At 45.9% G+C, this 16579-nt stretch overlaps 1 protein-coding gene across 4 annotated transcripts in view; it reads right to left on the reverse strand.

Annotated features, from left to right (window-relative positions):
* The window catches only part of rab30 (RAB30, member RAS oncogene family), a 103442-nt gene that overhangs the window by 35143 nt on the left and 51720 nt on the right, over nt 1-16579 (reverse strand). For all 4 annotated transcript variants that reach the window (XM_078545699.1, XM_078545697.1, XM_078545696.1 and 1 more), the window contains one exon: nt 1433-1516. In XM_078545699.1, the coding sequence (XP_078401825.1) occupies nt 1433-1516 (84 nt within the window). The remainder of the gene's footprint in view (nt 1-1432; nt 1517-16579) is intronic.

Raw genomic sequence — 16579 nt, forward strand, 5'->3', positions numbered from 1 at the left:
CAAGTCTGCAGTACTATTGCTGGAATGTTGTCATGGCCCATAGCCTTTGCAGTGTCCAGTGCCTTCAGCCGTTTCTTGATATCATGTGGAATCGAGTTGGCTGAAGACTGGCATCTGTGACGCAGGGGACCTCCAGAGGAGGCCAAGATGGATCATCCACTCGGCACTTCTGGCTGAAGCAAATGCTTCAGCCTTATCTTTTGCACTGCTCTGCTGGGCTCCTCCAATGGAGGATGGGGATATTTGTGGAGCCTACTGTTCCACTGAGTTTTTAAATTATCCACCACCATTCACAACTGGATATGGCAGGACTGCAGAGCTTAGATCTGATCTATTGGCTGTAGGATCACTTAGCTCTGTCTATCACTTGCTGCTTATGCTGTTTCGCATGCAAATAGTCCTGTGTTATAGCTTCACCAGGTTGGCACCTCATTTTAGGTATGCCTGGTGCTGCTCCTGGCATGCCCTCCTGCACTGCCAGGATTGATCCTTGTCTTGGTGGTAATGGTAGAGTGGGGGATATGCCAGGCCATGAGGTTACAGATTGTGGTTGACTACAATTCTGCTGCTGCTGATGGCACACAGAGCTAATGATTGTCCAGTCTTGAGTTGCTAGATCTGTTTGAAATCTATCTCATTTAGCACAGTGGTAGTGCCACACAACACAATGGAGGGTATCCTCAATGTGAAGGCGGGACTTTGTCTCCACAACGACCGTGCTGTGGTCACTCCTACCGATACTGTCATGGACAGATACATCTACAGCAGGCTGTTTAGTGAGGATGAGGTCAAGTATGTTTCTCCCTCTTGTTGGTTATAATGCCCTCTTGGATCTTACCTACTATTGATCTAGTTATGCCTTTCATTGATGTACTATTTTTGAAAGTTTCTGGGCCTTTGGCACTATTTTTGCATCCAAGAATGTGGTCATGACATCTGCTATTTTTTCCCTGACTTCTCTCAGTATCTTAGGAAGCATGCCATCAGAGTCTTCCAATAATTTTTGTACTGGGTGAGTTCCAACCTTTTCGGTGTTATTTTCAATAATTATCCTATCTTAATTCTCACTCTCGTGTATCCTTTTTTCCCTCTATCACGACTTCTGTCCAAAAAAGCAAAGTGCCCATTTTCTACTTCTATGAGAAGATTTCTTATATCATAGATTTCTTATATTTCTTATATCTTTATCTTATATCAGCTTATTCTTTATTTTTTTTAAATGCATTTCACCCTCACCTCGGTGAATTTGAATAATCTAACCTGTAAGAAAATTAAAATAATAAATCTGAGCCTACTAAGCATTGAAATCCCAGTGGTGAACATTACTTTCCAACTAGACCTGGTAAAGAACTGTATGCAATTACATTTTGTGCTCGTGTTAAGTTACAGACTTCACAAATAATATGGATATGAATATTTAGCAATACAGTACCTTCACTTTTTCTCCATTTATGTCAATGGTTTTAATCATGAAATCAACTCCAATAGTGGCTCCTTGACCTGGTGGAAACAAACCCTGTAACAGTAGAAGGACATCTCAGTTTATATGAATTAATTCATTTTGTACACACCTTGATAAGTACAATCCTAGAACAAACATTAGTTAGTAGATATGCAGGGAATAAACCTGCATCCAGATATTAACTTTGCATCCCGCATCAAATCAAGTTACCTTTCTTATAAAAAGGGGAAAAATATAAATGTCAGAATAATACCAACATTGGAAAAATTAATTTGCAATAATGCAACAGGTGGGCTATCAATTCCAGAGTTATAAATACTGTATTACTAAAATAAAACAGCTGAAACAACATAAAATTAACATTCTTAAGGAATACACAAAACTAGAATTTTTTGTTGGTGATGCAATGTAATAAATGTCTAACACATTCTTACTAAATTTATCTCTCTAACCTTACTAGTGACCTTACTAGAGGCATTAATCTGCTTATTTAAAATAGCTCAACAACAGCATTAAAATACTGGAGAAAGGAATTTGACACAAGCATGTTATGATATTATTGGATAATATCACTGGTAATTTCTACTATATGCACCTATTAAAGGCTAATTTAATTAGCATTTTAATTTGACAGGCAGTCAGCTGAGCTGCAGTGCCACTCATGCCAAGATTCCACATATAGGTAAAAGCTACATGGAAAGCATGGGATTCACCTTGCAACCCATTTTATAGGTGGAAACTTCTTATAAAGATATTGATATCAGTAGCACAATAACTCTTTGCATCCAGCATTAGCATTTGAACTTCCAAGTCAGTGTCACAAAAAAATTGGAATCCCACAGATGGCCAAATTGGTAAACACACAAGAGTGTGGGTTCAACCCAAGATCCAGCCATAGTTTGTCTGCTGAGTGGAGATAAATGTTGGAGCGCTTCAACTGGCCTTCATGTCTCATGGTTTGTTAGTTGCTTAAAGATCTCCTTAATATTTAATAATGAGAGAAAATTCAAAAGAAAAAATGGGAGGAAACACAATACCCACAGTTTGTCTTTAAACAGTCCAATCCAACTGAAAAAAAAGCAGTAAGAAGCAGATACAATATAAATTTACCCCCTGATATCAGACTCTCTGAAAGGGATGGTTACAGGAGTATAAAAATGAATGCTGTCATGGGGCTGATATTCCTAGTTGTTGTCAGTTGTTAAGATTTCCTCCTTTCCTCACCTTTTTTGTTGTTTCATTTGCTAAAAACAATGGCCTGTAGCTTCTGGTGGACTGGCAACTGAGTCGGATTGCCACTCCGCTTGTAGTTACTTACCTTGAAATCTGGCCGCTCCTATCTCACCTGACCTTCTGACTCAGGGCTGGGTGAGACCTATGTAGCGCAGCAGGTTTCCACGGTCTTCTGTCCAGGGCTGTAGCATCGGCAGTAAGGAGGACACACACCCTTTTTTCCTAACAGCACTTGATTTTCTTAACCAAGTAAGTTTAAAAAGGTCCAGCCACGTTGACAAGCCAGGGAAAAAGTGTGTAAAGTAGGTAGGATTTGGCAGAGCATGGCGGGGAGGGGTGAGGGGGTAAAAAGAGTACAGGGGCGGTGTTTGGGTCGGATCAGGGGAAGTGTAGTCAGGGGGTGTTGGGGAAGGGGGTTGGCTGTGGGGGAAAGGGGTCCCAAGGTGGGGTAGTAGGAGTCCCATGGGGGCGGTCAGTACAATAGTTATCCAGAAGTGATTTTAATTTGAACTTTTTCTGGGTAACTATTGCTGTGAGACAGTCGGAACCATCCAAAGTTTGTAATTTATATCGGAGTTTCAGATGGTTCCCAGTGTGGGGCAATTGCCCAAAAGGAGGTTTGAACTTCCTGGACAACTACCATGCAATCCTTATCTAGGAACTTCCCGGGGGTGGGGGCTGCCCCATTGCATCTTTGGGGTACCCCCCTGGATACACTGCCCTGGAGCTCAGAAGTTACAGCACAATATGTATCTACTCATTTAACATGCTCTACATAAGTTGCTAAAGACAGGAAGATAAATGTAGTATATCTGCATAATTACTCTGCCTTTATACAGCTAACTGCATCTCTATGGGATACTGGAGATACATCGATTTTAAAATGAAATAAATGTATCCCTCCAATTTGCCAGTATTTGGGGCAGGAAAGTTATGTTGTGAAAAAGTAAATCCTATTAATTTGATTAAGAAATCAGAGATTACAGTTCCAAAAAACAATGACACTCAGACTGAATAGATGTTGATACGATCAATTCTCCTTAAGTTGCAGTACCATTATGCACAAGTATTCTATTTAATACTAGTCCTTTTCTCTGCTCTCCTGATAACAGTAGTTATACAGAGCGCACTGGGGGGGGAGGTGTGACAGAGCATGCCGTGGGATGGGCTGGGGGTGAAAGAGCTCCCGACGGTGGAGGGGGGGGGGGGGGGGGGGGCGGAAAGAGAGGCACACTCAACTCGGCTGTTGGCCGGGGGGGGGAGGTAAGCACGCGAGGGAGGGGAAGAGCATGCGCCGGGGTGAGGTGGTGAAGAGCGAGGGGAGGGGAAGAGTTCAGTGTGGGAGTGGGCAGATAATGAAAATGTTCGGCAACCAGAAACTCACGGTCATGCTTCCAGTCTGACTTTTGAGTGGTAGTTATTCTCGTTCACACTTCTCAACCCACCTATTGTTTCCTTACTTCCACCATCACCATCTCCATTTGCCTTGTACAATCATCCCTTTTGCTATTTAATCTCTCCTATCATTCACCCGACAACAGAACTTCCTTCATGTTCTTTCCCCCCTCCCTCTGTACTTGCTTAAACCCTGTTGCATCTCTAATTTTTCCCCAGTTCTGACACAAGGTCATCAACTTGAAACATTGGGCTGAATTTTCAATTCCATGAGGAGGCAAGCAGAGGTGCAGGCATTTTGAAAATTGCATTTCCAGAGGGTGTTATTGTATCCCAACGCCTCTGGAATGTGGCGATATTTTCATAGGAAGGTGGGGGAACTGGGAACGTGTTCACCTCCAATGCATAGCCCATTAAGCCCCTTGAGCCTGGGAAAGCTGGGGGCAATTTTCAAATTGGAAATTAACAAATCTAAACAGTCTGGAGCATGTCAGTGCATGGCTGTCAGGTTCAATACAGGAACTACAAAGTTTTTTTATAAAAAAGTGGAAAAGTTTCTGCCACCAGGGGTTTTCATATGAAAAACGTACATACGAACAAGGAGCAGGAGTAGGCCATTCGGCCCCTTGAGCCTGCTCCGTCATTTAATAAGATCATAGCTGATCTGATAGTAACCTCAAATCTGCATCCTGCCCACCTCCGATAACCTGTCATCCCCTTGCTTACCAAGAATCTATCGCTGCGAGATTGGGCACAGTATCTCAGAGATCAGGCATCGAGGTGGCCTCTGACCCAATTAGAGCATTAACATTTAAAGACTGTGCAGCATAAGTGATGCACCAGCAGCATAGAAGGGCAGTGTTATGACCTGGAAATTGACTGGGCATCCATTTCCTGACCCCAATTTGAAAATCAAGCCTTTTGACCCCATTTTTCTTCCTACACTGATGCTAACTGACCTGCTGAGTATTTCTGGCATTTTCTGTTTTTGTTTCAGATTTCCAGCATCTGCAGTATTTTCCTTTGGAATTTGGAAAATCAATTCTGCAGAAAGTCTGTTATAAGCAGTTTACAATGTCATGGCATTTTGCAGGTTAAGTTGGGAGGGGAAAAACTTACTTATGCCAAAAATGCTCCACTCTAAATTATTTCATAAAATGCAGTGAAACAAATTTATATTTTTTTATTTGTTCATGGAATGTGGAGGTCATAAACAAGACCAGCATTTATTGGCCATCCCTAATTGCCCTTTAGAAGGCGGTGTGAGCCACCTTCTTGAACCGCTGCCATCAATGTGATGTAGATACGCCCACAGTGCTGTTAGGGAAGGATGCTACCGCATCTGGTGGCTCTCGGTCCTGCTGGTGGGACAGGGCATACCCGGAGAGAATGAGATAAGACTATAAGGAATGATTGCGTGGGTATGACTTCGCCAGGCTCTTGCTTGACGAGTCTGTTGGATAACTCTCCCACTTTTGGCAAAGTCCTCAGAAGTTAGTGAGGAGGTATTTGCAGGGTTGACTAGGTAGGGTGTACCTTTGTCGTTTCTGGTGCCTAGATCAATACCAGGTGATCCATCTGGTTCTATTCTTATTCAACTTTTTCCATAACAGTTTGATACAACTGAGTGGCAGGCTAGACCATTTCAGGGAGCAGTTAAATGTCAACCACATTGCTGTGGGTCTGGGTAAAGATGGAAGATTATGGGACTAGCTTTTTATTTCAAAATGATTTAATTAATTGAATCTAAATTCCCCCAAGCTGTCATGGCGGGATTTGAAATTATGTCTTTGGAACGTTAGTCCAATAAAATTACCATTATGACTGAGGTACAACCAAAAAATGAATATAAAATGGAAGCCAAGAGGGGAAAGAACAAAGACAGTAGCTGAAAATAGAACTAAATATCAGCTTCTCGGGCAGAGTAGGAGTTCTCCAATTCACTGTGGGATAGCTTCACCTGTTCAATTCCCTTCAGAATAAATTTCCAAGCTTATTAATACTATTAACATCAGGTAGCTGGTGAGGCTGACACCCACCTGGGGAAAAGAGAAAATAAAAACAAAAATCTGGAAGACAAGTTACTCCTCTGTCTACTCTCATACATGTTAATAATATTTGGAGAGGCCTTGGGAAGGTTACCCACTCTACAGGTAGTAAGGGAAAGGATCTGGAACACAGAAAAACTCATTTAAAAGCAGCATTAAAACAAAAGTGCTATTCCAAAAATGAAGAGAAGGAAAATCAGTGCAGTGGGACACCATTACAAGCTAGCCAAATCTCAAAACTATGCATCAGCTCAAGTTTACTCAGGAGGAATAGAATGGTCTCCTGACAGCAAATAAAGAATGGCTGGGCTGATGCATAATTAAAAAATAAACTAATAACTTTAATGTCTCTCATAAGACTGAGAACACAACAGTGGAAGGAGTGTGTGGAAGAGGGAAAGAAATACAAAGCAAGCCACCATATAGAACATGTTTTTCTCTTAATTCATTCATGGGATGTGGGCGTCGCTGGCTAAGCCAACATTTATTGCTCATCCCTAATTGCCCTTGGTTGCTGTGGGTCTGGAGTCACATGTAGGCCAGGCCAGGAGAAGGCAGCAGATTTCCTTCCCCAAAGGACATTAGTGAACCAGATGGGTTCTTTCAACAATTGACAATGGTTTCATGGTCATGAGACTTTTAATTCCATTTTTAAAAATTCAATTCAAATTCCACCATCTGCCATGGCGGGATTCAAACCCGGGTCCCCAGAGCAACCCTTGGTCTCTGGATTACTATTCCAATGACAATACCATTATGGCATTGCCTCCCCCAGCAGCTCAAACCAAATCCCTGCATGAGCAAGTTATCAAACTGACTTCATTAAGTCTATTGACTTTGATGTCAGCCCACAATTTACCATGAAAACTCCAACTGGTATGGGCTCCCCATATTCAAACATCATTTGGACACAATCCCATTTCATTGTCCAGGTTATCAAACCTCTGTGGCAGTCATCCAAACCTTTCAGAAACAACACTTCTATCAATGTCTTGCAACCCCACTTATTTTAACACTTCCTAGTAATTCTAACAACAATGAAAGAATTGTGAAATAGCTAGGTAAATCTGTCAGACTGGCTAAATTGAACAGATAAGCCAAAAATCAATGCCTCCAGGTCCTCCTTTAAAATACCCAATGTCACCCTATCCCCAAGTAAATTCTTAGGATCCCCTGTACTAGTGCTAACATATACATGGTTTAATTTCTCAAAGACAACATGAAAAATACACATACCATACAGAGGCACTAGCAAAAGATTTAGAAGGATGATACCAGAACCTAGAGGTTGTAACTATCAGACATTACAAATATTACATCTGTAAGACTGTTATGTTTTGGGACCGTGTCCTTAATTTAGGGTAATAGGAGCACAGAGCAAGTAAGAAAGCACAGAGCCGAGAGACAGAAAAAGATGGAGAGAGTGCGCGAGGGCGAGGGCGAGCCAGGGCGAGCGAGCCAGGGCGAGGGCGAGCCAGGGCGAGTGAGCCAGGGCGAGCGAGCCAGGGCGAGAGGGCGAGCGAGCCAGGGCGAGAGATTAAGTTGCCGACTGATACAGTGTCTAGTCAATGTTACTGTTAGTTTGTTTGTTATAGTCAAAAGTCATAAAGCTTAAATCTAGTCTCAGTAATTTACTGGAAGCTTGTTTTCTTTTAAAAGTTATGTCTCTACAGGGATTGTAACACAGGAGACACTCAGCAGGATAGATTCTTTTCCCGAGTAAAGAGAAGGTTGGGCAATGATCTAATAGAGGTCTTTATAATATTGAAGGGGTTGACAGGGCAGGTGTAGAGAAGTTTTTTTTTTTAATTCTTTCAAGGGATGTGTGTTGCTGTCAAAGCCAGTTGCTCATCCCCAACTGCCTTTGGGAAGGTGGTGGTAAGTCACCTTCTTGAACCATTCCAGTCCATCTGGTACACCCACAGTGCTGTTAGGAAGGAAGTTGCAGGATTTTGACCCAGCGACAGTGAAGGAACGGCAATAAAAGTTCCAAGTCAGAATTGCGCGCAACTTGGAGGGGGTGAGGTTGAGTGTTTGGAAGGTGCTGTTGAAGGAGTCTTGGTGAGTTGCTGCAGTGCATCTTATAGATGGTACACACTGCTTCCCACTGTGTGCCGGTGGTAAAGGGAGTAACTGTTTAAGATGGTAAATGAGGTAACACTCAAGTGGGCTGCTTTGTCCTGGATTGTATCTAGATTCTAAAAAGTGTTGTTGGAACCACACTCATCCAGTATTCCATCACAATCCCGATTTGTGCCTTGTAGATGGTGGTGGACAGGCTTTGGGGAGTCAGGAGGCAAGTTATTGGCCATAAAATTCCTAGCTTCTGACCTGGTTGGTCCAGTTGGATTTCTGGTTAATAGTAACCACCAGGATATTGATGGTGGGGGATTCAGTGTTTGAAATGGTATTGAATGTCAAGGGCAGATGGTTCGATCCGCTCTTATTGGAGACAGTCATTACCTCGCACATGTGGCACGAGTGTTATTTGCCACTTATCAGCCCAAACCTGAATGTTGATCAGGTCTTGCTGCACGTGACATAGACTGCTTCAGTATCTGAAGAGTTGTGAATGGTACTGAACATTGTTCACTGATGATTGCACAACCACCACTTCTGACCTTCTGATGGAAGGAAGGTCATTGATGAAGCAGCTGAAGATGGTTGGGCCTTGGACACCACCATGAGGTACTCCTGCAACAATATCCTTGGACAGGGATGATTGACCACCAACAAACACAACCCATCTTCTTCTACATTAAAGTCTGACTCCAACCAGTGGGGAGCTTCCTCCCCCCACCACCGCCCCCGCCCCCACCTTTGGTTGTGAGATCACTTAACTTTGTCTCTTCTGTGCTGCTTCCGCTGGTTGGCATACATATAGTCCTGCACTGTAGTTTCACAGGTTGGCACTTTAAGGTATGCCTGGTGCTGCTCCTGGCATGCTCTCCTGCACCCCTTTTCTGCTGCTGATGGCCTGCAGTGCCTCGTGGATTCCCAGTCTTGAGCTGCTAGATCTGAATCTATCCCATTTAGTAAGGTGGTAGTGCCACACAACACGATGGATGATATCCTCAGTGTGAGGACAGGGCTTTGTGAGGACTGTGCAGTGGTAACTCCTACCAATACTGTCATAGACATATACATCTGCAACAGGTAGACAAGTAAAGGCGAGTTCAAGTAGCTTTTTCCCTCTTGTTAGTTCTGTCACTACCTGCCACTGGCCCAGTCTAGCATACATGTCCTTCAGGACTCAAATAGCTTGGTCAATGGTGGTCCTACCAAGCCAGTCTTGGTGATGGACATTCAGAGTATATCTGGTGCCCTTGTGACCCTCTTGTTCAACAATTAGGAGTGCTGAAGGAGTTTCCTTATCCATATTTGACCTTTTGCCATGGGACTTCGCCCTCCCAACTGTATACCACAGTGCCACACCACCTGTGTTGGATCTGTCATGCCAGTGGGACAGGGCAACCCAGGAATGGTGATGGAGATGTCTGGGACATTGGCTGTAAAGTACTATTTGGTGAGTACGACTATGCCAGGCTGAAGCTGTGGAACAGCTCTTCCAATTTTGGCACAAGTGTCCAGATCTTAGTAAGATGATGTGCCATTCTCATTTCCAATGCCTAGGTTGATGCCAGGTGGTCCGTCCAGTTTTATTTCTTTGACTTTTTGTATCAGTTTGCAATAATGAAGTAGCTTACTGGGCAATTTCGAGGGCAGTTAAGAATCAACCATATTGTGGGATCTGGAGGCTAGACCAGGTAAGGATGGCAGAATTTTGTTTATTACGGAGAGAACTTATGTTTTCTTACTGCCAGTGATCAATGTGTTTGTATGTAAAAGCTACATACCCCCAGAGTGATTGTCCCAATTCTTTTGAGAGTTTTAAAATAAAGGTTATTTATCATCACACACTTGCCCTAGATGTTTAAAACACGACATCTCACTTCCCCAGCTCTCTCACACTGGGCAGAGTTTTACGTCCCATGGGTGAGCGCGCACCCAACCCAATCAGGAGTAAAATAGTGCGCATGACGTCAGGAGAGCGTACCAGCGTCATCACGCACTTGCGCGAAATTTCACTCAGCAGGCGCGCGTGGGTGCCGGAGAAGCGCCCGTCATTAATTAAGCGGCCATTTAAGACTCTTAAGAATTCAACTAAATGCAATTTTTCCTTACCAATGCGAATTCCAGCTCATCGCACAGGCAGCCAGCCGACACTTTCACAAACCTCATCCAAGAGCGGGATAAAAAGGGTCAGCAGCATTGCCAGTGTGAGTGGAGAGAAGTTTTGGAAATAGCTTGCTGCTGGTTGCTTATTGGTACTTGGCAGCTTCATCTCTGTTCGGGGCTTCATTCTTCGAATTTTCAGGCTTCATTTTAGGACTCATTGCTGCCTGCAAGGCCCCCGGAGGATTCAGAACGTGTGGACCCTTCCAGGTATCAGACAATCTTCCCTTACCCTGGTAATGGGGATTGTGGTCTCTGCTGGAGGCACCTCCTCTGAGGAGAAAGAGAGGGGCAGAAGGGAGAGGAGGCCATGTGTCCCTATGTAGCTTCCAAGGGAAGGACCTGTGGGAGGAGAGGGTGCAGGCACAAGGGGTGCAGGACCAACAGGTAGCCCAAGGTGTAAGGGGCCGCAGAAGACGACACTATCTTGCTGCCAGGGTTTATAGGCGGCAATGCAGCTACCTAAATATGTCCGAGGTGCAATGCCGATGAAGGCGCCGCCTCTCAAGGGAGAGCGTGACCTCCATTTGGCAGACGATTGGGCCTGAGATCAGCTCTGACTGTGCGGGTGGACGCCCCATATCAGCAGCCACTTCTATGCCTCCGGCTCTTTCCAGGGCTCAGTGGGGTATCTGTGTGGAGTGTCCCAATCAGCTGTCCACAATTGCGTCAAGCTGGTGACAGAAGCTCTGTTCAGGCAGGTAAAGACTTTTATTCTTTACTATAAAGGATGAGGCCAGCCAGTCTGAGTGAGCCAGAGGCTTTGCAGCGATTGCTGGATTCCCCGCATCCAGGGTACAATCGACTGCACACGTAGCCATCAAGGCGCCAGTGGGTCATGCAGGTGCCTTTGCCAAGAGGGAGGGATTCCACTCCATGAATATGCGGATAGTGTGTGACCACAGGATGCAGATTCTGCAAATCTGTGCAAGATACCCTGGCAGCTCCCATGATGCTCCCATCCTGACACTCCCAGGTGCCGAGACTCTTCAATGCTCCAGCCCGACTGGATGGATGGCTGCTAGGTGACAAAGGCTATCCATTCAAGAGGTGGCTCATGATGCATTTCCACCACCCAAGAACAGAGGCAGAGAAGCAATACGAGTCATACCTCCACAAGAGCAGTGGTAGAGAGGACCATAGGTCTTCTCAAGATGCACTTCCAATGCCTGGGCCATTCAGGGGGTGCATTACAATATACCCCAGGGCGGGTGCCATTGATAGTGGTCGCCTGCTGCACTCTCCACAATCTGGCACTGGCAAGGGGGGACCCACTGGAGGAAGAGGATCTTGACGCAGCTGCACAGGCCACAGATGATGAGTCCAGTAGAGAGTCCAAAGAGGAGCACGGTGAGGAGAATGCTGAGGGCATGGAGACAGACCTCGGTAACCTCCAGGGAGGGAGGGACGCCTTGATCCAATGCTCCTTGAGCTAGGCGACCAAAGATCAGCTTCAACCTCATGCCAGGGCTGCCGCCTCCATCCTGGATGTCTGAAAGGACCCTTTCATTTGAACAAAGAACACCCAGTGCCTGTGCAATAAAGTTCAGAGCCACTTACGGCCAGCATTACACTGGCGTACCATGCACCAATATAATAAGAAGGTGAAGCATACTCAGGCCATGATGACAAAAGCAAAATTTATTTCATTTTGACAATTCCAAACTATTTGCATAAACTTCTCTGGTCTTCATTCCGAGACCAGCATAGATAAAGTAAACATTAATTAACATAAAATCAACCGTGACCTAGCCCTCTTGCACTCATGATGCCTTCAACTTACGCTTGCGAGTGCTATGTATAGGTGCTCACCTCTTGGCAGCACCTGCATTGGAGACAGCCTGCTGACCCTGCTGTCTTGTTGGCCTTGATGACCTTGGCAGTTGTCCTCTAGCCATTGGAGCCTGCGCTGGTCCCACCTGGGAGGAAGCGGCCAGTGCCACAGCTGGCATCTCCCCAGTCTCATCAGGTGCCACAGTCACTGGCAGAGGGGCTGCTGCCATCATCCAGAGCGCCCCAAGGAGTCCACAGAGACAACAGGCAGCTGTGAGGTTGCTGTGGACCTCTCTGCACACCATTGATGGATGGGCACCTAGATGGGATACTGGGTGCCTTATCCATCTCCCATGCGGACACTGACCACCTGAGGTCAGTGTGTGTCAGTGCTTGCAGGTCCAAATGCAACCCCAGGAATCCCTGATTTTGTCCCTGGAGCTGCCTCTCCATTAGAGTCACCATTCTCTCAATGGAGGAGGCAGTGCGCTCGGCCATGAGGGGCACTGCAGTGCTCATGCTCCGCATGGACTCCTCCATCATGGAGACCATGGCACACATGCCCTCATGGATCTCCTCCAGATCCTCCTGCACATTTGCTAGACATCCAGCATCTGCTGCCTAATGGATGACTCCAGAGGCTCATCATCAGCCTTTGACTAAGCATTGTCCTGGTCTCCAGCAGTCCGCTGAGTACCAGCGCCCTAGGCACTCTCTGCCTTCGCCTGCACTTCAAGCGATTGTGAAGTGCCCTCACCAATGTGCACTGAGATACCAGCCACCACTCTAATGCTTATTGAGGTACTGGTATCTGCGCTAGTGCCTCCTTCAGAGAGCTGTGATACAGGTGCAAATGACACCAGGTGGTCCTCCAGTGTCAGGGGTGGCCCCTCGGGATCCAGAGAGTGTACGCCTGCTGGCGAACCTAAAAGGAGAACAAAGACATGTCATTAGTTAAAGACATCACACTGTCACTGTGCATGCCATGCTGGTGAGACAATAGAGATCTGCATCACAGCGCCATCGTCTTCCAATGATCAGTGGGGACTCCAGGTTCGAGGCTCACATCAATGAAGAGACTACACTAAAATGGTTGCACAAGCTAGAAGTCTCACCTCTGTGCATTGTGCTCTTAACCCCGTCTGGCACCCCCACCTCTCCACGCCTGGTTGCACATGGGGCGTACTGGCTCTCGACCTCCAGGGGGTCTTGCTCATATCCTGAAAGCATTAGGAGGCTAGCGGGGCCCCTGCCGGTCTGCGACCTTTCTATTTTGTTGTGCGCCGTCTTCTCCTGAAACAACAGAGGAGCATTAATTAGTCCACTCTCTACCTGCAGCGCCACTGCAGCCTGGCCAACTCCAGCTGAGGAGTGCCTGGCAGGGCATTTCTGAGTCATGGCCCTTGAGCCACAAGGCACTCAGTCCAAGCAGCCAGGGTTCATCCCCTTGGCCAACTGCGGTGTGATTGACAGTTGGCACTCAGACTCTAGCACCTGAGGTCCATGGTGGGACAGCCAGACTTCACATATCTGCACACTGACCCATGCCAACATATTACTCACCCTTCCCTGTGCTCAGCTGCTCATTAAAGCGTTTCCAGCACTGCACCCAAAAGTGCCGCACCACGTCACCGCTGCTGACCGTTGCTGCCACCTCCTCCCATGCCCTCTTGGTGAGGTGCAGTGGCCTCCTCCTCCTCCTCCTCCCATCCCTGGGGCAAGGGCATCCCTCCTGGCAGCCAACTCCTCCAGGAGGACAGCGAGGCACTTATCCGAAAAGTGGAGGGTCTAGAGCCCACCCAACCTGCCCTCCCGTCATGTCCAGCCGCACTTGGGTCCATCCCAAAGGTTCAGGGGATGTCCTCCATGGCAGCCTGGGCCGCTTTTAAACTGGCCGGCGGGTCATCATTGGGCCTGGCAGCCGACAAGCCCCCACTTGGCCCTTCCTGGCCAGTGCGAAGCCACGTTTCACATTAGGTGGGCCTTAATTGGCCCGCCAGTGTGAAATCACAGTCAGGGCCCAATCGCAGGTGGCGTTCCGTTTTGAGGCTGTTACCGGGCCCGCCCGCCATGACTGCCCGATGAGGGGAAAGTCCCGCCCACTGTTACACACACAAAGATTAAATACAGGTGACAGTAAAAGAATAAAATTACAATTTGTTGACATATCAGTCTCTTTTTTGGCAGGCCTTTAGTTTCTTAGATTATTTGATGCTTTAGTTGAAGTAACGGTCTTGTAAAGCAGAGAGTGAGAGGGCTGTGGAGGGAGCCGGGAGGGACTTTCACTTTCGATGTATTGTTATTACCTTGGCTGTTTGGATAGATGACCCGATTTTCAAAAATCAAAACAGGGACACATTGAAAAGCCTGGGAAGGAAGGGCCCCATAATGTTTTAATGTTGGACAATCAATGGCAGGGGCCTGGGGGAGGGACAATTGAAGGTAGGGTGTCATGTGATGAAATTTCCCAGAATAGGTCCAGCTGGAGTATGCAACCCTACAGACACCAGTTACAAACCACAGACTTTTGTTTCAATTACATTTGTCCATTTTCTTTAAAAAAAACTGAACCAAGGCTTTATCTGTCACAAGATCCCAGAGTCCTTTATTCCACTCTAACTTTACTGTGCAGTGCGCAATGGCAAGGCCAGTCCCCATTTAAAAGCCTCATTTATTTTCATTTGCAAACTGGGTTCTAACAGTAGATGTTTTAAGCCAGAATTGGATTTTAAACTAGCAAATGTGGGAGCTTTTGTTTGCACCCAGAGCTGCAAGTAGAAAAGCATGCAATCGAGCATTGAGAAGTTTTGTGCCATAGCTCAACTGAACCTGCCTGCCATCTTCCTCGGTGCTAATTCTTGGTTTACTGATCTGTGCCATCTGACTACCTCTTCAAGTAAGTATGGCTTGCAATTGGCAGACACCACTATCAATCTTGTCTTCACCCAGAAGCTCCTGGCTCCCAGGTGGTACATGGCTAATTTATAGGAGGTCATGGAGGTTATTTACCCCCATGACCTCAGATAAATCACTCCCCTGCAGTGGCTCCTATAAGTCAGTGCCTCCCCAGCTTGCCTCTGGCTCTTCCAATCACAGCTTTGTAACGGAATGGCCAAATCAGGGCACAGAAAGATGAACCAACCAGCGCACCAAAAAGCTGTTCAATAAGAAACAGTCCATTTTGGGGGGAAAAATTCACCCTGGTGCCAACTCTGGATGCTGGGTTTTTACACATGTGGGAGCAACCCAGCACAGCTGCTTAATGGTCGCCAAGGAGGCAGCAGTCTGATTCCCAGGATGCAGCCAAGAGGGTTTTTTTTTTTGAGTTCGCCAACAGTAAGTGGAGCATGAGGTAAAGGGGAGGGGAGAAGAAGTGAAGAGAAGAGATGCTGATGTGTGCAAAAAGGTGAAGTGCTGACGGAAATCTCTGATATAGTTCATGTAGAGGGAAAACTGGGGCATTTGAGCTATTTTGAGCAAATTGTCAGGACACCAGGGTGATGGCAGTCCCTTGGGCAACAAAGCCTGCTGGACCCCTTTTGAAGGAAGAGGGAAAAGCACTGAGCCAATCCCCCTCTCCTTAGACCCATATACTTACTCAGTCCAGTTCAAAGCCAAATTGAAAAATTTAAGTGTTATTTGAGAACTCAACAGCAAAACCAGGATGCCTAGTCACCATATGCTTGGATGACTTGCAGCTGGTTCAATGGCTTTCTGATGGAACTGTGCAGAACAGCTTCTTGCTGTTATTTTAAAGCAGCTAACAAAATGGCTTCCGCACCATGTGACTTGTACAAGTTCAAAGACTTTTTTTCAAAAAGCAGTTGTGTGTTGATTACACATCCTGTGTTGTCATTTGACATCTTGAAATTCAACCAGTCTAGTTTAGATAAGGTCCATCATAATACAATGGAAGGTTGATAGAATCCATTCACATCTGTCTAACACAGCATTTCAATGTTTCTTTCGTCCATGGTGAAACAAAGATAAGCTGGCTGAAATGGCATAGCTTTTTTGCTTTTTCCCTGGATGGCTGTGAATAACCATATTTAGTTAGGTATATGCTTGAGACTCAGGACTACCTGGAGCTCAAAATGCGAAAGGTCACCTGATTTGCAGCAGCCATTTTAATAGTCTATGTTCAAAATTTTAAAGTATTGACTGAAAGCTCATAACATACTGCAGCATGACGCTTCCTTAAAGAGCATTAGTGAACCAGGTGAAAAGGTGGGTTTTTATTACAATCTGATAGTAAATGGTGACCATGAAACTGAGACTAGCTTTTAATTCCAGATTAATTAATTAATTGAACTTAAATTCCATGAGCTATTAGGATTTGACCTCTTGTCCACAGGCCATTAGCCTGGGCCTCTAGATTGCTAGGCCAGCAACATTGGGGACTATGGCATAGTGGTAGAGTGTTTCCACTTCT

Source organism: Cetorhinus maximus, chromosome 7 (assembly GCF_964194155.1).
Source record: "Cetorhinus maximus chromosome 7, sCetMax3.hap1.1, whole genome shotgun sequence".
NCBI lineage: Eukaryota > Metazoa > Chordata > Chondrichthyes > Lamniformes > Cetorhinidae > Cetorhinus > Cetorhinus maximus.